This window comes from Lissotriton vulgaris, chromosome 6 (genome assembly GCF_964263255.1).
Source record: "Lissotriton vulgaris chromosome 6, aLisVul1.2, whole genome shotgun sequence".
NCBI classification, from domain to species: Eukaryota; Metazoa; Chordata; class Amphibia; order Caudata; family Salamandridae; genus Lissotriton; species Lissotriton vulgaris.
The window spans coordinates 1,101,110,928-1,101,135,719 of NC_141694.1; the positions used below are offsets into that span (position 1 = coordinate 1,101,110,928).

General features: G+C 42.1%; 1 protein-coding gene across 3 annotated transcripts in view; it reads right to left on the reverse strand.

Moving 5' to 3' along the window:
• Window positions 1–24,792, reverse strand: part of PHACTR2 (phosphatase and actin regulator 2) — a 553,469-nt gene that overhangs the window by 60,837 nt on the left and 467,840 nt on the right. For all 3 annotated transcript variants that reach the window (XM_086927168.1, XM_086927167.1, XM_086927166.1), the window contains one exon: window positions 17,541–17,752. In XM_086927168.1, coding sequence (XP_086783294.1) covers window positions 17,541–17,752 — 212 coding nt within the window. The remainder of the gene's footprint in view (window positions 1–17,540; window positions 17,753–24,792) is intronic.

A 24,792-nucleotide genomic window follows, 5' to 3' on the forward strand; every position in this document is an offset into this window, starting at 1 on the left:
CCGTCCGTAACGGACCCCCCAGCCATAATAATATGGCGGGGGGTCTTTTCAACACGGATGGCAGGCGAATTGCCACCGCCGGCCCGGCAGGGGTAATCCGCCCGCCATCCTAATGGAGCTCTAAGACATAGGTAAAGTTTTTCACATTTTGAATTCTGTGTGTTGATTTTTTGCCCGATTCGCAATAGCAAAAGTTTTCTACATGAGTAACTGATAGTCTTCAGTAAAATGATCCTTTACTCCTTTAAAAGTGTATCAAAGATAACTTTCTGCTCCACCCCTTTTTCTCGCAGGCTCTTTTTTTCTCTTAGCACAATATGTGTTTTACTACTATTATTATTCCATGATCAAATTCCAGCCCATACTTGCAAAAGGTTATAATGCTTTTACCCTTTGTTCCTTTAGCTAACTGGGTTTTCAACGAGACAAATCTTTATAGCATTCCAAGTCCACTGATTTAGACTTTTGCTTTGTTATAAAAAAGTTGAAAATGTAATACTTAAAATATCACTTTCTGGACTAATCGATTGTAGCAACAGTTCTTGCTATAAGCCTGCCAATTCAAAAGCTTTGGGCAAACAAAAAGCATTTCTGAAGACTCTACTTTCAGACAGTTTAACATTTTGGGGATGGAACTTCACCCAATAAGCTTTAAACACTGGCTTTGCTGCGAAGCTTCCAAATTTCCTGTTAAAGCAAATACTTCCTTTATCACCACCATTTATTGACTAAATCACAACTCTTATTGCTCTTTAAATGATGATTTTTCATTAAAGGAAAAACCAAATATTTATATGATGATCAGAATCACATTGTCAAATTTTCACTGCTATATGCATTTCTTCCTTCTCATATCTTTTACCTGTGGGTTAAAGGTGTTCACGATTAAATGGTTTAACTTGCAATACCCGCGCAATGAATTTCGCTGCCTCTGCAAACCTAAAGGCAGGCAATCGATAATTGTCATATTGCCAGCATAGAAAAGTATATTGAAGTGTCCCCCACTTATCTTTGCAAGGCTGCCATTGTACTTCTTATTTAGAGTTTCAGGATGATCACAAAGAAAGAGAGAAAACAAAGTGTGCGTGCAATCAATAATGTTGCTTCAAATCCACAGAGTATAAAGTCAATAAGTTCACTCTCACTGCACCCTCGCATGAACCGAAGTCCATGTATTAGTATGAAGAGCAATGCATAAGGATAACAGCACTTTTAGGATGCCTCGTTTGGCCAATTTTGTTCATAGTAAAATCCTATTCAATGGCAACAGCAGATTTAAAATCCACAACACAAACAAAAATTGCCCGGGCATATTACTTTCAGCATAAGGTAATGTAGAGAAAACGTCTTTATGGTCATTGATTGTCCACCTCAGAATTTGGTCTGCTCTAAAGGAATTGAGTGCTCTACTACAGCCAAATCCTCCGAGGCTTTTAATAAAATGTTCCCAATTCTTTTTAATGAAATGTCGAGTAGCGATATTAACTGGTATGATGGGGGATCAACTTGGATGCCCTTTTTATTGATGGGCCTTACTAAGTAGCCTTGCCAAATATGTGGAATGCAATTGTAATGTCCAATTAAATAAAAATTAGGGAAAAGATATGTGGCTCACAAATCTGAGTCCCGTTTATACACCACATAAGGTACTGTGGCTGGGCCTATTGCTTTACTAAGTTTTATGTTATTTGTTACATTTTGTTTCCCTTTCCATATTACAGCCTACTTCCAAGTAGCTGGACCTGCCTAGCTAATTTCCCAAAGTCAAAACAAAGTTTGGGATTGAGCTTCCGGATAGAGTCTCTTTATGTACTCTTGGGTATTTGAGTTGCTGGCATCTCACAGGCTGTAAAAGAATCATGAGGTACCATCCTCTAGAACTTTTTTTCAATCATTGATCTAGAACGCAATTTCCATTTCGGTCCATAATTTTCTAATGGCCTTCCCCTTCTTTATTTTAATTAAGGTTTTACCTTTGTTCTGCAAATTTTTAAATCAAGCATCATCTTTACTTAGGAGGTGTCCCAAAGTGCTCCTGATCTTCTTTCATTCCAGTATGCAAATGTTCATCAAACCACAGATTAAGTATTCTACACAGGCCCTCCCTTCCCATACCCGAGAGTAAGTCCAAAATTAGTTTTCTCTTCATAATCAATTAAACTGACACGCCCTCTTTCTAAAACAACCAATATTTGAAAAGTTAAGGTCTTGGTCCTTTTGACCCAGCCAAAAAAGTTACGTGTTCATAAACCAATACATCTGGCCTTATCTTCCTCTTTAATAAGCTCTAATGTGCTGCACTCATTCATAAAAATGTAAGGGGAAGCTTAAAATTGCAATTATGGGGAAATAGTCCCTCCTCTTTCAAGCAAGGACCTCAAATGAGTTAACCTGCTGCCTATGGAAGAATGGTCAATCCATATATAAATAATTGAATGTCTGAGTCTAATTTTAATGTATGATCACAACCCTATTCAGCAGGTCCTCGTGCCAGCAAACCCCTGCAACAGTTATCCTATCCAGCTTGCCCGAAGTCCGCTACCCCTGCCTGTCTACCTGCTGCCCTCTGTTTGTGCCTCCTCTGATCGTTTCTTTGCTGTTTTGCTTATTTAGCTCGTTTTTCTACCCTGTTTTGCCTTTCCTGCTCATTTCTCATCCCTCAGTTTTGCCTTTTCCGCTCGTTTATCTGCCCTCTGTTTTGCCTTTTCTGCTAATTTCTCTGGCCCCTGTTTTACTGTTACGTCTTGTTTTTCTGCCCTGGTCTGCTCCGTTTTGCCTTTTCTGCTTGTTTTCTGCTCTCTGTTTTGCCTTTTCTGCTCCTTTTTCTGCCCTCTGGTTTGCCTTTTTCTGCTAGTTTTTTCCCTCTTCCCGTTGTCTCTCTCCTCCTGATGTTGCCCTCCTCCCACCACCCAGCGCCCCGCCCTCTCCCAGAACCTACTTAAAGGAGGCTGCAGCGCGACCCTGTTGAGCAGGTCCTCGTGACAGCTCCCCCGTGACAGTTCTCCTGTACAATTTGCCTGGAGTCCACTATCCTCTGCTGCCTGTCTACCTGCTGCCCTTTGTTTGTGCCTCCTCTGCTCGTTTCTTGCTGTTTGCCTTTTCTGCCCTCTGTTTTGCATTTCCTGCTTAATCTTTTTGCCCTGTTTTGCCTTTTCTGCTTGTTTCTCTGCTCTCTTTTGCCTTTTCTGCTTGTTTCTCTGCTCTGTTTTGCCATTCCTGTTCGTTTTTCTGCCCTCCGTTTGCCTTGTTCTGCTTGCTTTTCTGCCCTCTGTTTTGCTTTTTCTGCCCTCCATTTTGTCTTTTGTGCTCATTTTCCTGCCCTCTGTTTAGCCTTTTTGTGCTCATTTTACTGCCCTCTGTTTGGCCTTTTCAGCTGCCTTTCCTGCTTGTTTTTCTGCCCTCTATTTTGCCCTCTTCTGCTCTGTTCTGGCTTTTCTGCTTGTTTTTCTGCCCTCTATTTTGTCTTTCCTGCTAGTTTTTCTGCCCTCAGTTTTGCCTTTTCTGCTCGCTCGTTTTTCTGCAACTTATTTTTTCTTTTTCTCCTCTTTTCTTCCCTCTTCCTGCAGTTTCCTCAAGATCTGGCTTTCCGACAGAGGTTTGCACCCCAGTGCCCAGATACCAACAGGGGTGACAGTGGCGCACTCTAAAAATGCTGAATGATTAAGAAGATGCAAGAAAGCAGACTCGTTAAATAGACTTATAATCAGATAGCAGCGATAAAGTTCAAAGGGTTGGAGACAGACTTTTTTTTAACCAATTTCTGTTACGACTGAGGTCACTAGCAGCAACACAGAGCACTAGCTACCAACGAAAACTGGCTGTATGTAACCTGAGTACTAAACTCAGGGAAAATGTAATACATTAAAATTACACTTGCACAACTGTTTACTGGGCCTTTCCCATGTATATATTCAGCCCCGCTACCACAGACAATGTTATCTGGTTTCCATGGAGACCTAGAAAGGGGACAGGGAAGGAACTATTTTAAGACACCAACACTCAAAAACTGCCAAATCTCCGTCTTCTGTTAAAGGCATTTGATAGTCATCAACCCATTATACGATACTAACCATACTACTGACCATAAAAGAAAGGTAACATATTGCTAGAAAGTGGTCACTTTGGCTTAAACCCATTTTTGTATTTTTATCTTCCATCGCCTCTTTTCTGATAGTCCCTGCATAGTATCACCAGATGACAGAAGACTCCACAAACACCTGTAATCAGTGTCTATGCAGAAGGAAAGAAGACATCTGTAATGGTATAAAACAAAGAATTATGTATATTATGGCTAAGAAGCATGCTACTGAGACCCTACAACTAGTAAATTCAATATGTATTTCCTGGCATTATAGCAGGTTACCTTTTTCAGGTAACCTTCCACGTTGGGATATATTTTAGACTAACTGCAAAGGAGGTCTCATGCTATATGTAGCATGTTAATTGTCTTGTTGATTACTCACTGCTGTGTTCTGTTTTCAGGTGTCCAATGTGATTCTGATGTTGTTTGAAAAAAGGGGAAGTGTTCAGTCCAGTTGTTGAAAGGAGGGAAGAGAACTGAGTCACCAGAATGATATATATGGTATATGTACGTGGAATATGTTTAGAACAAACCTAGCCAACAAGCAGCAAAGCGTTGCACAGCCTCAAAGGCAATCACACAGAGTCATAGGACAAATAGCTGGATTCTGAGAGCACAATTGTACTTATACTGTACTGTGATGTAGTGTTTTTTAAAGTCGTGCATCTTCAACTGTTTCCTAAATAGAAGCAGTGCTAGAGTAGTCTTGATAGATAAGAGGTTGTTCCAGATCATGGGCGAAACGATGGCAAAGACCAGTTGCCATGTATTTTTCTTTTTTGCATTTCCTTGCCTTCAGTCTGATGGTGTTGGGCTGCGAGTGTGCCAAGAATCATCAGAAACGTTGAGCTTTTCTGCCAGATAAACAGGGATGCTGGTTGTGATGGTTTTGTGAATGATGCAGCTGGTTGTGAAAATGGTGCGGTCCAGCAAGGGGAGCCAATGGAGTTCAATCAGGATGGGGGTGATGCGATCATATTTCTTTAGAGCTTGGGCAAGAATATGGACTGTACATGCTGCAGAGTGTAGTATGCTTTTAAAGGAGGCCACGGAGAACGGTAGTATCACCATCTAGATGACAAAGTCTGTAGACTTGAACAGCAGTTCCGAAGTCACTTTTAGGAAGAAAGGACTTCACTTTGTTTAGAAGAGAGAGCTGGTATTAGGCTGTATTTAATTTTTTTTACATGTGTTCCATGATGGTGATGTTGGTGTCCAAGGAAAATCCAAGTGACCTAACATTTGGTGAGAGGTGGGGTTCAAAGCAATCAAGGTTAATGTTACTAAGCAAGGTCTATACTATTGCTTGCTTTTTCTTCTTGACCTCAGGTAGGCACTGGACATTCAGGTATGAATAAGGTGCCAGCAGTGTTTGAGATACTGGATGTCTGAAGAGAAACACAATTTCAAGTAGAGTCATATATCCTCAACATATTGATGAATTTTGATAGCGTTATATGTGAGTACAGCCCCAAGGGCTCCTTATAGAGCTAGAAAATGACAGAGAAAAAAACATTGAAGGATGGGAGATTGCACAGGTGATAGGGCTCTTTTGGGGCCTGTTGCTGCTCATGTGAACTTACTGGTTTCGGTTGGAGGAGAACCGGTGAAGGATATTGCCAGTGAATGCCATTCGGGAATCTATGGTGCGGATAAGGGTAGGATGGTCTACTGTGTTTAAAGCAGCTGAGAGGCCCTGCAATATCAGGAGACAATGCTATATGGAGGGCATCATCTATGATTTGTTGAGTAACAGTTTTCATGCTGCTACGTGATTTGAAGCCAGACTGGTTGTTGTGCATAAAATGGCTACAATTGCTGTGATCTTGGAGTTGAGCGTACTTCAATGAACTTGCCATGAAGGTTAGGAGAGTGATGGGTTGATAGTTGGCGAGGTCACCAGGGCCTAATGTAGGTTTCTTTAGGAGAGGGATGATTTGGCCTGTCTTGGAAGCCTCTGGGAAGATGGCTCGCGAGGTGAGAGCTTCATCAGAGATGATGGGAAACTGCAAAAGATCATCCTCATAGGAAGTAGCTTCCATGGAGTTGCGTATGTCAGACACATTTGCGAGAGATGAGGCTTAAAATAAAAACCATTGTGGATTACAGTAGAAGGGATGGGTGTAAAGGCGAAGGTGGCTTGGTGTGGTGAATGTGCTGTTGGATCTTCTGTATTTTTTTACTTAAGAGGTTGATGGCGCTACACATGTCTGTGGAATATGGGAGCATGTAGTGATTTATAATTGTTTTTTCTGTATAAAAGCAGATAAAAAGTTCAACCATTTAGAATTCGGCACAGCCAGAGACCTTGTCCATGAAGGCAGACTGCTTACTACAGAAATATCTGAAACTCGAAAGTTCAAACAATGAGCAAATGCTTTTCAAAGGTGCATTTGAATAAAACAAGTGGCATGGAAATGGAAAAAGCATTGGAAATACCAATAGGGCGCGTGCATGGGAGAGCTACTGCATGTGTTAATTTTCTTTTAGCAGTGTCGTATAGCAGCCCAGCTGCTATGCAGCATGGCTGGAAGTTGGAAAAGAATTGCCATGATGTGGCCAGCACTGACCGTGACGGGAAGTGATACAATTTCCTAGAAGGAGATTTTCTCTGCTTTCACCAACATACAAAAAAATATGTTTATTTATCTAGTGCCGGAACTGAAGATTGTGTTGGCTTCTTAGTACCTTGAAACCCGTATGTGTGACTTTTTGGCGCTTTTTATCGGTGAGGCGAGAGGAAGCAGGCAACAAAGGGGAGAGGGTGGATGGGGCAAGCAGCAAATGAGGAGGGGTAGGGACAGACCAGACAAGCTACAATAGGGAGGGCAGGGCGAGCAAGAATGTAGGAGGGGAAAAGGGTGGAAAGGGGTGCCAGTAAAAAAATAAAAAAAGTGGCGAGCTGTGGAAGGCCATTGACAAGAGAAGCCATACTTGGGCCAATCTCCAGGGTAGGAACAAACATACAAAGAGGAAGGGAAGCCAGCACTCGCTAACCAAAGCTAAGCAATGAAATGAGAGTGATGATTAAGCTAACCACCAGTTAACAATGAGTGGGCTCTAAGCCCCTGTACATAAACAAAATATCTTGCATAGGCCGCCTTAGGTGAGACCTGAAGTATAGGGTGGGGGTTAAGATCAGAGGGGGGACTTGCAAATTGGCGAATGTGTCCGCCAAACATACGGATGTGCATAAAACAACCATCGGTGTCCCCAAAACATTTAGGGGCGCTAGGGTGTGAGCAAGAAAGTATTTCAGAAAAGGACATGGATGAGTCCTACCTTTACATGCAGTCTTTACCAGGAAGGTAAGTATTTAAAAAAATATATATATTTATTTAAAAAAAAAGTGATTTTAGGTTTTAGGGATGGGCAGAGGTAAAGGGAGTTAAAAGTGATTTTAGGGTTTGATGGTTGGAAGTATGGACAAATTTAGGATTCAGGGGTCGGTACAGGAAAGTAAGGCTGAATTTAAGGTTCAGGGTGGGTAGTGGTAAAGGCTGGTAAGGTTGACTAGGGTTCGGAGTGGGTAGAGTTAAAGAGTGGTAAGGATCATTTTAGTGGTTAGTGGTGGATATAAGTAAAGGAGAAACATAAATCATTTGAAATCACTGTGTGCTTTCGATGATGAATAAAACATCCTCTAACTTATAAAAGAGGTAACCAATAAATACATTTGACAGTGACAAATGTTAATTCAGAAAAACACGTACTGTATTGCAACAGTCTTTAAAGAAGCTACTAAATTTGAACATTAATAAAAGTGATAGCCGGTCAAAATGTGTGTTCCAGAAATTGGCCACATGCCACTCAGTTATATCATTGCTAGCTGTTTGCGTTAAGCTCTTGGAAATACAGGGAAGAGCGAGCTTCAACTCTGATGGTTTCAAGTTATCTTGCAAGCAAAAGCATAAAAAGGGACTACAATCGGAGTGCAAAGGAACATTAATCAAAAAATCAACCAAAATTTGGTCCATGTTCCAGGGAAGAAAACACAGAGACAAAGTGAAGCACAATGGAGCTGCCACGTGCTCACCAATGAAAAGGAAGAAAATATGACTGACAATGAAGCCAACCAATGCAATGTAATGGTGGTATGTAATGGGCGAGCTAGAAGGCCCTTTTTAGAGTGCTTTTTAACCCGTTAAGCGTTGCGAACGTTCAGCGGACGTCGCGTGCACTACCTCGCCAGTGCTGCGCACGTCCGCTGAACGTTCCGATTCCGTTAGCGCAATGGAACGTCCGCACTGGGGCGGAATTTGCGGCACGCTTAACGGGTTAAAAACTTATTTTAAAACAATAGATCGTCGCAAGCGACAATGCATGTGCTTACTCAGGAGAGATTTTAAAAAAAGGGGCTTTCAAGAGTTGTTAGGTGGCTGGTCCTGTGAACCAGATAGGTAGAGGAGTCCACACTCTCTTAACATCACAAAGCTGCTGGAAGAAGTGAGCCTTCTGAAAAGCCACTTTAGTAACAGGACATGGTGTGACTCCTTCTTGCAAATGATAGTTACCAGAAAGCAAAGTATGGTATGGTATGGGACACTTTCAGTAAAACCTAGCCAAAACAATTTTTTAAGTTACCAACAGCAAAAGCAGGAGAGTTTGCTATCAAGGCTTAGTCTTTACGTGAATGCTGGACTGCCAGCGGCACAGAGCTCATACACTCGAAGTTCAAAAGCAACCCTGGCATTTTCTTAGCAGAAGGATAGAAAACCTGAAACGAGATAGATTTGCAGGGGCTTTGTTATTTCAATGCTGTTACTGTATTTGCCATCGTGATAAAGGACCGGTGAACAAGAACAACTGCACTTGCATCCAGCTGATTATTGGAAGGAATATTTTCTTGAATGACTGGAACCAGGAATGAGACATTATTGAGGACTTTCTATATGTAGTTTGTGCCCTGAAAAGAGTGCTGTAAACATGGGCATCTTTTAACATAGACCACACCAGCTGAACAAACTGAGTGGAAACTCATCTGCATTTCCATGAGGCTGGCTCTGGCCCACTTACCACCCTGCATGAACAAGGCTGCTCCTCTCTGGCCCATTTTAAATGGATGGATAAGCTGCAATGTTAGCATGTATGCACAATATAGACACTTGACTGCAATTCATTCTGCTAGGTGAGGGTCTGTTGATGTGCCTGGTTCCTCTCCTGCACTCCACTTCAAGTGATAACTCAATGTCTCTCTCCAAAATGGTGATGAACGATGAGACTTTACAGCTGGAGGCAGGATTTGCCACCATCTTTAACTTTTCACTACAAGACACAGGCTCAACTTTAGTGGATCAGGGTAGGCCAGCCAGTTTTATTTGGCTAGATTGAGCACTGGGTTCATGCCTCAGACCTTAGTCTACCTACGAAGTCTTTTAGTTTGTACAGACAGACAGCAACTTTTGGACATCCAGAAGCAGTTTAGAAGAGTTGATCTGAAGTTTAAAGCACATGATACGACAACTGAATACATTTAACAGGTTGCTTTTTTTTGTTCACTATGCAGATGTCCTGGGCAATCAGGACAAAATGCAGGTAAACCCCAAAAGGTACTTCTTTATGGACAAAGTCCTCAAATGGCAGGGCTGTCAACGTTACTGAGGACTTATGAACTTATTAAAGTAGGCTAAAATAGTGTCTTAGATGCTTTTCGTATTTCTGATCCTGAATGCATGAAACAAGAAATATCATTCATTGAACAATGAATGGAATTCATATCCGAAAACGTGAATGCAGTGCAGTCCCTCATCTACATGGGAGACTTTAACCTTCATTGGTCAAACCCAAATGACCAAGCCGTAGCATGCCTCAATTCCTTCTTGAAGGGTCACGATTTGGTTCAACATTGTGTCCAGCCTGCCCACAGTAAAGGGGAAACTCTTGACCTCATCATCTCCAAAGGACATTCTATCACTTTGGATTCCATCATACCCTGCGATTGGTCGGACCATCACGCCATTTTCTTCCATATCAACTTGGAGGGATCTCAGAGTAAATCTCAAACTACTAAACCAAAGATCTTGAGAAGAGACCTCAGAGACATCAATACAGTTGACCTAGCAACCCGCTGTAAGCGTGCCCTCTCTCCTCAAAGTGACTTAGTCGAAGTACATGCACTCAGACTTCTATAACTCTTCAACCTCTAGCATCTTGGGCGATATTGCTTCACTCCACCAAAAAAATGCACCTTCAAAAATATCTAAACCTTGGTTAAATAGCAACCTAAATTCGGAACATCGCAATCTAAGGGCCATAGAGCGTTCCTGGAGATCCACTCCTTCAGCGGACCATCTAAAAAACCTTAGAGCAGCTAGAAGCTCTTATAACAAACAAATCAAAACAGCCAAGGCGGAATATTTCAGTTCATAACTTAACCAAGCGGCCAATCGACCCAAGAAACTGTTCGAACTGGTTAAACAACAATCTGTCATAGCCCCAACCGATCAGCTTCGGATGTCAGTCCTCCCTTATGTGTTGACTTGGCGGACTTTACTGAGAAAACTAGACTTATTAACATTGATCTAGAACCCAGGAGGTCTCTATTAACATCCAACGACCCGGCACCCCCCCTGGCCTCACCAGACAAGGTTGCTCCACTTAGCTAGCACAACGCTTCCTGGGACACCTTTATCAACCTAAATGAAAATGATATCAATAAGGTCCTTCGGAGTATCAACCCATCTATCAAGTGACCCTTTACCACCCACCATCTCCAAAGCAATTAAGGATTTAGTCAGTCAGTCATTAAAACTTTATTTGAGTTATTACAACCATAAAAGTATACACTATACATTTATAAACTTTATAAAAACACGAGTTAAAATTTATAAAATTGCAATTCAGTCATTTCCCGGAGGATAACCCTGGCAACATTATTTCTAACAGTATCCTCCTGAGATGTTAAAAACACATGAGAAAACAGATCTGACTAGACCTTCCAAACATAATACATACATTAGAGGATTCAATTCCCCCCATTTGGACAAAGATCAGCAATGCTTCTCTCTCACAGGGTACGATCCCAGACTGCCTAAAAGAGGCCCAGGTAACACCTATATTAAAAAAACCTACAGCAGACAGCACAGACCTTAACAACTTCCGCCATCTCCAGCATTCCCAAACTAGCCAAACTCCTGGAAAAATGCGTCTAGTCTCAATTATGCGATCAAATTGAAAGTTTCCATCTCCTGGACCAACACCAATCTGGCTTTCGTAGTGGGCACAGCACTGAATCGGCTCTCACTCACGTCATGGATGACATCATAATAATGCTTGACAGGAATGAATCTTGCCTCCTTATCCTACTCGACCTTTCGTCTGCTTTTGACACTGTCAATCACGACAACCTACTTGATATTCTGGAGCAAAGGATGGGCCTCTCTGGGCAGGTGCTGCAATTGTTTTCGTCCTTCCTCCAGCACAGATCCCAAAGAGTTAAGCCGAACCACTCTCTCTCCCAACCATCCCCAGTCACCATGGGGGTTCCCCAAGGATCCTCCTTATCTCCCATTCTCTTCAATTTGTTTATGGAACCATTAGCTAATGTACTAAAATCCATGGACATTGGCTTCCATATGTATGCAGACGACACCCAACTCTACCTGAAAATCTCCTCCCCGGACAACATCAATTCACTCAACTCCACCCTACTGACTACTCAAAATTGGCTAACTGAGAACCCCCTCCTGCTAAACACCTCCAAAACAGAATTCCTTCTCATCTCTCCCCGAAACACTACTAATATTGACCTCTGGATGACCCAACTCACACTCTTCAACTGCTCCCCCCGCATTATTGACTCAGCTAAATCTCTAGGAATCACACTGGACAAACATCTGAATATGAAGACCCATATCAGCAACGTAAGCAAGGGAGCTAACCACCTTCTGAGAACACTCAGGAACCTCAAACCTTTCTTACCTCAAGTCAATTTTAAGCAGGTGGTCCAAGCGCTTGTTCTACTGAGGCTTGACTATGGCAGTGCTACGCTATGCGGCCTCCCCAAATACACGTTGGCCCCTCTAAAGGAATCATTGAACGCTGAGGCCAGATTGATTACGGGCACCAAGCAAAATGCCCACATCTCCCCGGTCCTAAAATCTCTAAACGGGCTGCCCTATGAAGGTAGAATTCAACTAAGGATTGCTTGCTTATCGCACAAAGCCCTCCACTTCAAAAGCCCCCACTACCTGGAGCAAAAGTTAAAACTATCCAGAGGGGGTAGACCGTCGAGGAGTGCGAATTCCTTCCTCCTGAAACCCCAGATCTTCCGTAAAAAGAGAACATGTCAACGAGCCTTCTCGGGCTCTGCTCCAAAAATTTGGAACTCTCTTCCACCGGAAATACAGAGAATCTCCTCCAAGGTTGCTTTCAAACTGGAAGCAAAAAGATTCCTCATGAACAAGTTCTTACCTTCATAAGAGGAGTGAATGTCAGCTCTAAGCGCATCGGACACACTACAAGATAGGATGTCAATCTGATACTTTACTATTGTATTTGCTCCCATTTGTCATTATGTTTCAATGCCTAGCCCCTTATACGCCTAGCCAAGGCCTATATTTGGTCTTTTTATGTGCACGATTTATGCAATGCCTATGTATATTCCCTATTTACCCTCAAATTGTAAAGCACTCGGATATCCTTCGGGATTAAGTTTGCGCTATATAAAACTTTATAAATAAATACGACTATAAAGGGATGAGTGCTAGGTATAGAAAAGACTGGGAGGACCAGAATATCACCAGTAGTTTGAGAGAAAAGACTAATGGCGGCAGAACAGAAGTTTAAAATTATGGTTGAAGTGCAGCTTTCTGATTACAGGTTTACTTTTGCAAGTATCCTCTTTCAGCTCTCAGGTAGGTGGGAATGTACGCGACTAACAGAATTTATCCTGAAAAACTACTTTACTTGAAGTGGAGTTCTAGTCATAATCTGGCTGTAATTCACAACATGCAGTGTGGCAGGCTTCTATAATATGGTGAAAACAATTGTATGTTTTATATAAAAGTTGAACTACACTAACTCATTAAAGTTGAAGTAGCTCATTCATGCATCCAACACAAGTAGGACACTAAAACAGATTTCGAAAAGATTTAAGAAGTGCATGTGTCCACATCAGAATACGTCATTCCTAATCCACATACTTCCTTTTAATCCTTTTTTAAAAATTTTGAATATCATCAACATAACTTTGCACACTGAAGGACCATATGTTGTGCGGACTAAAGTTAAATGCCAGAGAGCAGAAATATACCCATCTCTCAATGCTGAACAGACCAATTACGCACCTTACCTTTCTTACACCGCAAGCACTGCCACAATGGGTCTTTTCATCATTTGTGACATTAAGGTGCATAAAATGCTAGGGAAAAAACTACTAAGCACCAAGACAATAAGCCATCCGTATCCAAAGAATTATAGCCAACAAGCTGAGTGAAAAGAAACCAACTAGCAGTATAAATTCTGAAAATATGTATGTTTTTAAAACCCTCACTAACAAATCTTACTTGTTTACATTTGTTGGTGAAATCTACCCTTTACGGTGAAAAGTTTGGAAAGTGAGTTAATGGGTCCATAGACATAAGCTTACCTCCTGAATATAAGGTTAATGGTGTCGGTCTCAGTACTTGGAAGTCACAGAGGCTCTTAGTCCGAGGCTTTGGGCAGAGGCTTCTTAGTCATGGGGAACAAAGCTCAATAATGAAGAGGCAGATGACTGTCTGACCGACAGCATTGCCGCGAAACCCCTAGCAATAATGGCTTAGTTTGGACCAAATGTATTTCTATGAGTCCAGCTACTTGGCATGCTAACTAGGTGATGGACCGCAGCAAAGGCAGCAGTGTTAAATCCAGAGAAAAATCAACAATGCTCAGTGAGAAAGGGAAAGTGCTCACTGTCAGTCATTATTCAGATGACCTGCACTTTTAGCAATAGCTTCTTGCACACCCCACCTACCTCCTTCTTGGATTGGTTAGGTGCTTCTATGCAGGTATGGTGAGCAGCAGCAAGGTAAGCAGTAAGAGACTCAGGAGGGAATCCAGTATAATGAACCTGATATCCAAATGAGAGTCAGGAAGAAACTGCCTATACAGGTCTGATTCATAGAGAAATCTGGAGGGATGCCTAAGCTTAAATGTCCAGGTTCAGGTACCTGACAATCTGAGAATGTGCAAGGTCCAAACATTTCCCCCAGTCTGGTAATCAAATGAAGCTATATGGCATTACAAGATCTAAAGACCTGGAGCAGAACACATCTACAGTAAGTAGGACATGGAGTGAGGACACCAAGAAAGTGGGATGGGAAAATGAATTAACAGGCTATACACTTCTCAGGATAAGCAAGGTTCTAGCAGAACAGACCTCTGAGAAGTTTTAGTGAATGTGAAATGAGAGGAATCTCCTTTTTGGAATAGGTCGAGGATCGAACAGACTGAAATTCTTTGACCAGTTTTCAGAGGAATTTAGCCTGAAGTTTAAAGAAGCATTGTGCAATTTAAGACTTTGACAAACCTTGCAAGTCCATATCAGGGATGAATCACAAATGGCAGATTGTGCTTTACTAAAGCACCGAATGCTGCTGGAGAAATTGGTTTGGAAGGCAGTCTATATGATTTATACAACTCTGACCAGTAACATCCAAGTAAATCTAAAATGATTGAGGGCCAAGGGACAAGAGAATTGAGGGAAGTAAGATTTGGACTAGGAGGAGACACAACAGTACCCGTGAGAATATGCTATTGAAGCAGACTTGAGGTTATGCTATCAAAGGTGTCACACCAAATCAATTACATATGGACTAGGCCGAAAATGAAATCTTTGCTTCTGGGGTATCATCAGGTGGGATATTTTCTGCATATAGTATGGCTCTTTCTATGACATAAGATTTTCTCGGATTAAGTACACAGGTTCTAAAACACTGCAGGTCATGTTACCCCAAACACCAAACCTGCTTCACTGGCAATATGGAGGATGACAGGATATTTAAATATGATAGGATCCTATATAATTTGGGATTTATGATCACTCATCCAGACATAGCAAGTCCAGAGATCCCGACCCTGGCACACTATAAATCCAATATGATTTGGTGTATATTCGCTGAAAAAGAGTAGAAGCTGCCCAATGGCACACAATAAAATCTAGAGACCGTGAATGAGACAGAGCAAATACTTGGAGATGAACAGTATAGGATGCCAAAGGATACAAATAACCAAGAAATTAGAGGAGAGGAGTGTTGCTCTCCCTCACAAATGCCTGTGCACTATTCTCTGCCCCAAAACAATTGGTCACTGATAATGGGATAACATAACCTGTGCTTTCTAAGGCTCATACATATCTGTCGAATGGGAGATTGGCAGGAAGACAGATGATGTACACAAACCTTGTGCTTTCATTCAAAGCTACCTGTTTGATGTTGATAATAACAATAAAAAAGTTCCCGCCAATCAGGCCGAGCAAGACTTTACTTCAATAAAGAGGTTACTAAAATGTCCCTCTTTCGATAATGCATCGCTGTTGTCACTGCTAAAGTGCAGATGAGCGGTTGCACATTCCAGTGTGGTGCTCTGGTGGAGAAACTTGGGCGTTCTTGTCAAAATCCCTAAAAACATACCAATCAAGGATGGAGAGGTAGATATGATTTTAATTTTGCAACCATTATTATAAAAATTCATGCTTGCGAATGGCTATGGGCAACCCTAAGAGCAAATGGTTTGCAAAGTATTTATTGAGCTCAACTGATCTCGATCAGAATTGCAAATAGTGCGTTCAATGTTTGTGAATATTTTAAATATACAAAAAAGTAAATACATAGGGGTCCCTTCTCTCTCTCTCGCTTATACACCTATTCTACATGGGGCTCCTAGGAGGCAGGCCACGGTACCCCAAAAATATGAGACACTGTTGTGATCACTGATCGTTTGTGCAGGAGACAAGTGGCCCCTAATACAGGATGGAAAGAGAATTGAAAGGTCTTACATCCCAGAGAACACCCATGAAGTGTCCTCGAGGAGCACCCAGGAGACCATCAGGGATCCCATAAACCAATGGCAAAAAAGAAAATGACTAGGCAACTTTCAGGGACTCAGAAAAATGTATGGAGGTGGGACTACCGCACAAGTTGTTAGGGACTTTAGCTTTGTTATACCAAGAAAATGTCATGCTTATAAGTACAGAACATATTTACACAAAAATTGGTTCATCATTTCTTCCTTTAGGGACTTAACCTTTTAATCCTCCGATGGTGCTCATTTGAGGAATGATTATGACTTCATATCTGCTGCTTGCCCACTACGTTTACAGGATGGAGATGCGAGTCAAACATCAGCAATTTCCCCACTGTAAAATGTCCATTCAAACCTAGGGCAGGCCCAATAGGAAGGTAGGAGTGGAATTTCTGGGCTGGCACCAATATTCCTCATTTGACTCAGAGAACAGAGCATTCAGTTATTCAATGCAAACCTGTACCACATAAACCAGGAAGTCTCAGAAGCCCAGATGGAAAGTATTCCCTCAATAACAAAGTATAGAGGTAGAAAATAGTTGTTTGTGCACAAAACAGAAGGAACCCTGTATTGGCCAGAAAGCAGAATATGTTCGCTAGCAGGCACAGTCTACATACAACCCACTTGATGCAGAACTTTTAAGTGTCGGTTCTATGTTATGAAGAAATTGTTTAAACCACACTTTATATTGATTTTTTTCAACATTTTACTTTGGAGAAAGTTTTTCTTTCACCAAGTTTTGGTAGCTACAGTGGCAAAATGAAAATCTGGAACCCTAATCTGCACCAACACATTTTCTTTCACCTATTAATGTTGTTTAACCAATCTCTTGCCCGCCCAACCATGTTTCTCTTCCTCACCACCCCCTGTGGCACCTGTTTAGCAAGCAAAAAGAGGATTGGCTTTTAACTTGTTGAACTCTATCTGCTGTTGTCCCCTCAATTATATATTGTATAGTTTCACTTTTGAAATTGCGAAGTTTACCATTACCCCCACTGACCAACAGAAATTTTTCACAGGCCTAATAGGCGATGACCAGGATATATACAAACAGGATATGTATGCACTTTCACCACTTGCACATTTGATAAGAGTAATTCAGGATTTGGGCCATATGTTGAGGGTCAATGTTTTGTAAATTGGTAGGGATACAAACCATTCAAACTGTAAGAGAATGCCAATAAAAGTAATACCTAACAAACAATCTATCATCTCCCCCTCTGGAATAGTTAGAGCAAAACCTCCTTACTGACTTTAATTATACAGCAGTAAAAACAGAGAAAAATGATTTGGACGATTTGTTGCACCACAGCATTTTTTCCACATTACGTAATTTTGCAAAGGATTGCCTGGAAAAGCAAGATTGAATCATTTCTCCATTGTAATTATTCAGGGACTTTAACCTTTTGATCTTTTATGTGACAATGGAATCCCTATCCCACCAACAATCTCTTACTTTGTGCACTTCCATCATCATCATCATCGTCGTCGTCATCGTCATCTGTGTACAGGATGGGCCCGTCAGAATCTGAGTCGGTGGTCACATTCTCTCTACTTTCGCTTTCACTGTCTGGTGGCAAGGACGCGTCAGAAGATTCATCCGTGGTCTCTTGGCTCACCAGGCCTTCTGCCTCCATTAAGCTCTCCTCGTCTGTGACGCTGGAGCAACTGAAGTGGGAACACAGAGGAACAGTAGATTGTGACATCACTGCATGAGGTGCCACCAAAAATGCTTTGTTAACATTTTACAAATGTAAAAAATAGGAGTTTTATTCAAATTCATGAAGTTTGCCACAATAAAGCTAAACCATAATGGACAGCAAAAGCGTTTGAATTATTTATTCTTTCAGCATCAAGAAAACCCAAAGGGATGACAGTGAACATCATAAAATAGAACATCTGTTAAAAAGAAAAACAATTCATTAAGAAGCTATCAAGTACAAGGGTAGGGCATAATGTCAGCATCCAAGCCAAACCAGCCATACTAACCGGCCATAAGGACCGTGTCCCATCCCCACTTATATTCTGCATTAAAACCCATCACTGGGAAAGGCCACAGTACTTGATCTTTGTCTGATCACATAAAAAAGACAAAAAATCGAGGGAATAAAATTTTTTTTAAAAAATTTGGTCTGACACAAAACCAGCATTGGCAAAGCCAATTGGTCTTGCATTGGCTGCCAGCCTTTTCGGTTTATCAATGCTTGAATTGTTTGTCATGATGTTTGCAAAACTTTATTGTTGGGGACGCTGCCAGGCACTCATCAATCTGACAAAACATCCATTGGCTAACAATAAAAAATTATATATTTTGTGGTTTTAAAAGCACACATTGGCATAGTAGTCTCTGGCACTTCATGGAAATACTTTTTATGTTGTTCTTTGTGAAGAGCAGAACGCTATAGATTCACAGAAGGGAGGGACCCACTGCACCCTTGCGGTATGCTGTAGTGGGGAGAAGAAAAAGGTGAACAACACAAAAACGGTCCAATGTATGAGGAGGGCTGGCTGAAAGCTCCTATAAGTATATTATAGGTAACACTTTAGTACAATCAGAAGGTTGTGAGTAATGCCAGACGTATTAATGCAATACTCGTGAACGTTTCAAAACCAAAAATAAGGGTGATACTCGATACTTCTGCAGTGTGCAGGCCCCATCTCAGCGAATTAGAGAGCAATCATTAATAAAGCAATCGACCCTGAGCAATGCACCCCTTAGTGTATTATAGTTTTTATGTCTCCTAATCAAGTTTCTATTTGGAATGAGTTCTCATGCTAGACAGTCACATAACCGAATGGGAGCAATGGGTTGCATGTTATCAAGCTAACACAGGAAGAAGCTTCAGCTTCAGGAAGAAGCTGAAGACCTGGCTGTTCGAGCAGTAGCGGCTCCCCCCCCCCCAGCGCCTTGAGACCCCACGGGTATGTAGCGCGCTTTATAAGTGTCACTGATTGATTGATTGACACAATTGTTTTTGATGAACCACCACGAACGCGGTGCTGTACGATAAGGAGTCTTTTTTGTAATGCTTCAAGAAGCATTTTTGCAATTTTTTATTCACACTAAATTTCAGATGGTACTATCGCACAGCTTAATGGTACTCAGTTTATCTATGTTTGATAGGCAGAGTTGGCCTTGCTCAGGTTGAAACTTAGCGAGTACTTCATGCACCGAGCCACCGTGTGCCCGGTCTATAATACAAGTCCAGATCATTCAATGTACTGAAGTGCTGGAAACAGGTGCTTGTGTAAGGTGCAAATCAGTTTCCCACCCACAGAGGTAATGTCTCTCAACCCAGTCCTCATCTTTACAGTGCAAGGCGTACCAGAACACTTAATTGGTCCGAGATAAAACAAAGAAACTCTATAAAAAACAAGTCTCTGGATCATATTGGTTAGAACACAAATAGAAAGAATACCATCAAAGCCTTACTTTACATGGAACATCCTATGATTCTCCAGATGTAGCACAAGCTTGCACGGGACAACCTCTATCGCTATCTACCAATGTGAATGCTGGGAAACAATCGCTGAGGACTCACTCCGAGCCCACTCAAACCTGACTTAGCGGATAGACTCCATGGGGCACACTTACAGGGCCTCTCTGTCATTATGTATAGAGTCTGTAGGGTGCTCTTCTTTTCCACCATGTGAGCAGCTTACCACATCCCTAGGTAAGCAATCTCTCACGTTTCGCCCTGACAAGCCCATCTCTCATTCTTCTAATGACAATGATGTTGCACAAGAAGCAAGTAGAATTCAAACAGCAATCACTCTCAAAACACAGATTTGTGTGAGGAGCACTATTACGCATGGTACCCCCACAATCGGAAGAAACCCAACAGCTTTCTGCAACATGAAAACAAAATGCTGGGGCAGCAAAATAAAACGACCATTCATCCGAATGTGGCTTTTTGTTCCGATAGTCACACTGCCAAACAATGCATGATGTGATCGGTTAGATAATGTAAACAGACACCCTTTTACATTTACAACCTCTTCATGTTCTAACTTGCAATAGTTACTACCTGCAAACAACAATTTGTGAACTCTTTTCTTTCACCTCACTCCAGTGTGCACACACCCTGCTCTACATTATATTTCTAAATTTGTGTTTGCTGCTCCTGACTTATGCCTGACCGATTCCATTCCTGAGTTTGTTTAATTTCAAAGCTGCGCATATCTCCACCTCTTTTCCATGTCTTTGCTTGGCCCTCACTCCTCAGCATACACATCATTAAATATTTGTTCTTTTCTTTCCTCGTGCTACCTTTCAAACTATTTCCTCCTCTTGTGCCTATACTTGCCTTATCCTTGCAACACTACCTTTCTGGGAATTCATCCTCTGGTCTTGTCAGACAGTTCTTCCACGTTTTCCCTGCCACAGAAGGCAAGATAAAGCAATAAGGTAAGTTATAATGTGATACTCTATGTTAACAGTACATATTACGTAAGAAAGATTTTATCCTGAGCAATTTTCCAATTCATAACATGTTCACAAATGTGCGGTCGTAGAAACCTTCACTTTATTTTGAAACGACTCAGCGCAAAATTTGACCCTGCCACTTTTTGTTTGTGTTGAGTAGATATTACATGCCTGCTTTCTGTCATTTTGATTTGGTGAATTTTTGACCAGCCATTTTAGTGTTGGTAAGTAAAAACTCAGTATCTAGTGTGCATGCGCCAGTGCTGAGCAGGTCTATAAATATCTATTGATAATTATTCATGAAGAAAGGAAACAGGTAATTGTGCATGAGTGTTCTTACAACCAACCCAAATGTTCCAAACATTATTGGCTACAAAAATCACAATCAACACCATGTAGAAACTAGGTTTGGAAACGCTCTTGCACAGGGGGGGGATCATCAATCAAACCTCCCACAGAAACCTGCAAGTGCCACAACTTAAATTTGATGCAAAAATAAGATTTACTCCAATGTTGACAAATATCCAAAACCTTCAAGAAACTTGCCCTGGTTGAAGCCCCTTCCCTCGTGGGCCCATCTGTCAACAACATTCATAAAAACATACAGGTCACAATTTAATTGGATGAAGCAATGAACACCTTTCAATTTGTGCTAATGTCAAACCAAAACTTCGATTAAACATATCACAATAGAATGAGGAAGCTGTTTTACAGATATATCAATCAAAATGATGCTCACAAGCACTATCTGTGCTTAAAGAGACAATGCCACATAAAAATATTATATATCAAACCAAAGTTGCCGTTGATAAGAACGCCACACACAGAGGGGGTTGCTGCACATCACCTCGCAAGCAACAGCAAGTTGGCAGGCTACTTTTCTTCCTTGTGGCCATACGCGTTTCGAGCTCCCTCGAGCTCTTGATCACTGGCGGCATGAAATAGGACACAGACAGTTTAAGACCAGCTGATTTTATTTAAATGCGAAGTCCCGCCCTTGTGGGCGCACAGGCATGCTGGTAAAGATAGTCCCATATAATGCTGACCGGACTTAAGTGTTCTTTAACCAAGTGAATGCTGTTCCCCCTCCACGTAAATTGATAATCACTGTAGGGTAGGAAAGCAACGCCAGCACTGCCTTCCAACTGTCAAGTCTCCAAGCAGATGAGGCTCCCTCTGCCCTGCGCGCACTTGTGGTTCTGAGCACACAGGAACCGCTATTCACAGTCAGGGCATTCTTGCGGCTGGACCAACCGCTTAAACACCAAACCAAAGTTGCCCTTAATAAGAACGCCACACACAGAGGGGGTTGCTGCACATCACCTCGCAAGCGGCAGCAAGTTGGCAGGCTACTTGTCTTCCTTGTGGCCATACGCGTTTCGAGCTCCCTCGATCTCTTGATCACTGGCGGAATGAAGCAGGACACAGACAGTGTAAGAACAGCTGAATTTATTTAAATGCGAAGTCCCGCCCTTGTGGGCGCACAAGCGGTACAAAAGGGGGTGGTAATGGACGGAGCATCTGAACCAATCAAACACTCACACCCAGTCAAAAGATCTGGGTTTAATCCATCACCGGTCTTTAGCCCACTCTGCCACCCCAGCTCATATATGGCTATATGCAAATCAGTCTGACCCTGTGCCTCATGGGAACAGTCCAGCCCAAACTGCCAAGTCATGCCTTCCCTGGACCGAAAAAAAGCTTCAGAGGACCGGTTTCTGGCATTCCAGCCGTCTTCAGCCCGGCTTGCTTGAATCCAGTGGCAAAGTGAGCAAGGGACTCACGTCTGAGCATACCCTGCCACACTTATGGCGGCCAAAAGCGGTACAAAAGGGGGTGGTAATGGACGGAGCATCTGAACCAATCAAATATTCACACCCAGTCAAAAGATCTGGGTTTAATCCATCACCTTTCTTTAGCCCACTCTGCCACCCCAGTTCAGACATGGCTATATGCAAATCAGTCTGACCCTGTGCCTCATGGGAACAGTCCAGCCCGAACTGCCAAGTCATGCCTTCCCTGGACCGGAAACAAGCTCCCTCGAGCTCTTTAGCACTGGCGGCATGAAGCAGGACACAGACAGTCTAAGAACAGCTGAATTTATTTAAATGCGAAGTCCCGCCCTTGTGGGCGCACAGGCATGCTGGTAAAGATAGTCCCATATAATGCTGACCGGACTTCAGTGTTCTTTAACCAAGTGAATGCTGTTCCCCCTTCACATAAATTGATAATCCCTGGAGGGTAGGAAAGCAACGCCAGCACTGCCTTCCAACTGTCAAGTCTCCAGCAACCCCCTCTGTGTGTGGCGTTCTTATCAAGGGCAAATATATATATATATATATCCTTTTGGGAAACAGTGCCCGTGGAGGGAGGCGCGTTCTCGGCGGAGAAAACCAGCTACAAGATCCACTGCTAAATCCAATACAATTGAATTGGATTTAGCATTGGAGATATATATATATAGTTTGAATTAGGAGCAGTAATTATATTATATTCAAACAAATAAACTCAATGAATATCCCTGAAAAATGAAGGTAAAGGAAAGTTAAGGCATGAATGCCTGCTACAGCACAAACCCTGAAAAAGCACCACGTTCATAAGTGATGGTTCTATCTTTAACGTGGACACCAGTTCCTACCCCTGTAATAACATTGTTGACTTCCTCCTCGTCGATATACTCTTATCGCAGAAAAACATGTTGTTACACACCCAATACGGATCACAGAATTTACCTTATGAGGCTTGGCATCAACAATGTTTACACATGAATAGCAGACGTGGTGTAGGGAGATCTACAAAGGGGGACCCCAGTGCGTGATGCAGTGGAGAAGTGTGGCTCAATGGTTAGAGCGGCTGACCCTGATGCAGAGGTCTAGCCCGGGACCAGGGTTCAATTCCCCTCCTCGGCGGGTCTTGGGCTCAAAATTCCACGGACCTGATAATTCTCGCCTCGGTGCCTATTCCAATCATGAAGTCCCACTCTGCAACTCTGGGCAATAGCTTGCTTAATCTCCACAACGGCCCCCACAACGCTAAGGATGCCTGGCCTCCACCTTGGGGGTGCCCAGGATTGGACGCCTCACAGGGAAAGCCAGGATGGGTTCCACAGCGGTATTCGTACAAGCGCCTTGAGACCCTTGCGGGTGAGTAGTGCGCTATACAAGTATCAATTTACATTTTTACAGTTCTGTTCATTTGCACCAACCTCGCTTCTTCAGTACAGGGCCGCGACGCACCCAAAGACAGCATGGCTTTGTCAGAGCCAGGTTCAACACCACTGAGTCCCCACAGCAATCACGCTAGCCTATAGAAAGGAAACTCCTCACCCCTTCCCATTTGGATCAGTGATTAAGGGCAGTAACAGTGCTAGGATCTGTAGTCATTCTTTGTTTTTGCACGTCAGTAGTGATTTGACGGAGGTTCAAAATACTCCCAAGCAACCGCACCACAGAAAAATACTCACGCCTACTATCACTTTGAACTTGTCTGTATTTCCCAAGACCGCCAGATACCGGAGAAAGTATTTGACTGGTGCAGTGGTGCAGTATGAGCCAGACCTCCTTGCTGCACGTGGTCATCTTGTAATCACAGATGTCACTGCTCGGGGTCTACCCTGAATCATTACACATTTGATTTACTTTTTTGCATTATGACTGAAAGTCAAGTTACCTACAGCAGGAAATCTTCAGAAATCTTTGAGTCGAACCAAATTTTTTCAAATAATCACTGATGTTGCTTGCTTCATGATTATAAACCAAAAGCGGTACCAATATTGCCACACTACTTATGTTGTGGATCACGGGTGATCGCTCGAATCACTGATTAAAACAGTAATTCTCAAGGAATCTTTTTTCAGAATGAATCAAATCTGTTTTATTTTTTACTTAATGCATATATCAAATCAATGTGCACCTTTTTTTTCTTTTTCAATAGAAAACATTTGTTTAGTTCCACATAATAGATCACAATAAACACGAATTAAACAAGGGACAAAAAGAATATAGTGTTTTCACAACAAAACTCACGACTTACATTCAACATTCATACCAAACAACACATAATATCTACATACATGTCAATTTTCTTGTACAAATATTTACAATGTCACAATTTAAGAAAACAAAGCATTGGAAATCAGCAAGTAAACAATGTTGGTATGTTTCCGAGTTAGTCAAGAGTTCCTAATGCTGAGTAGAAGAGGTCTACGCGTTTCGATGACCCCTGGTTATGGGGAAATCTCATCAGGACCATATGCCTGTGAATGGAGAACGAGATTGGGTCA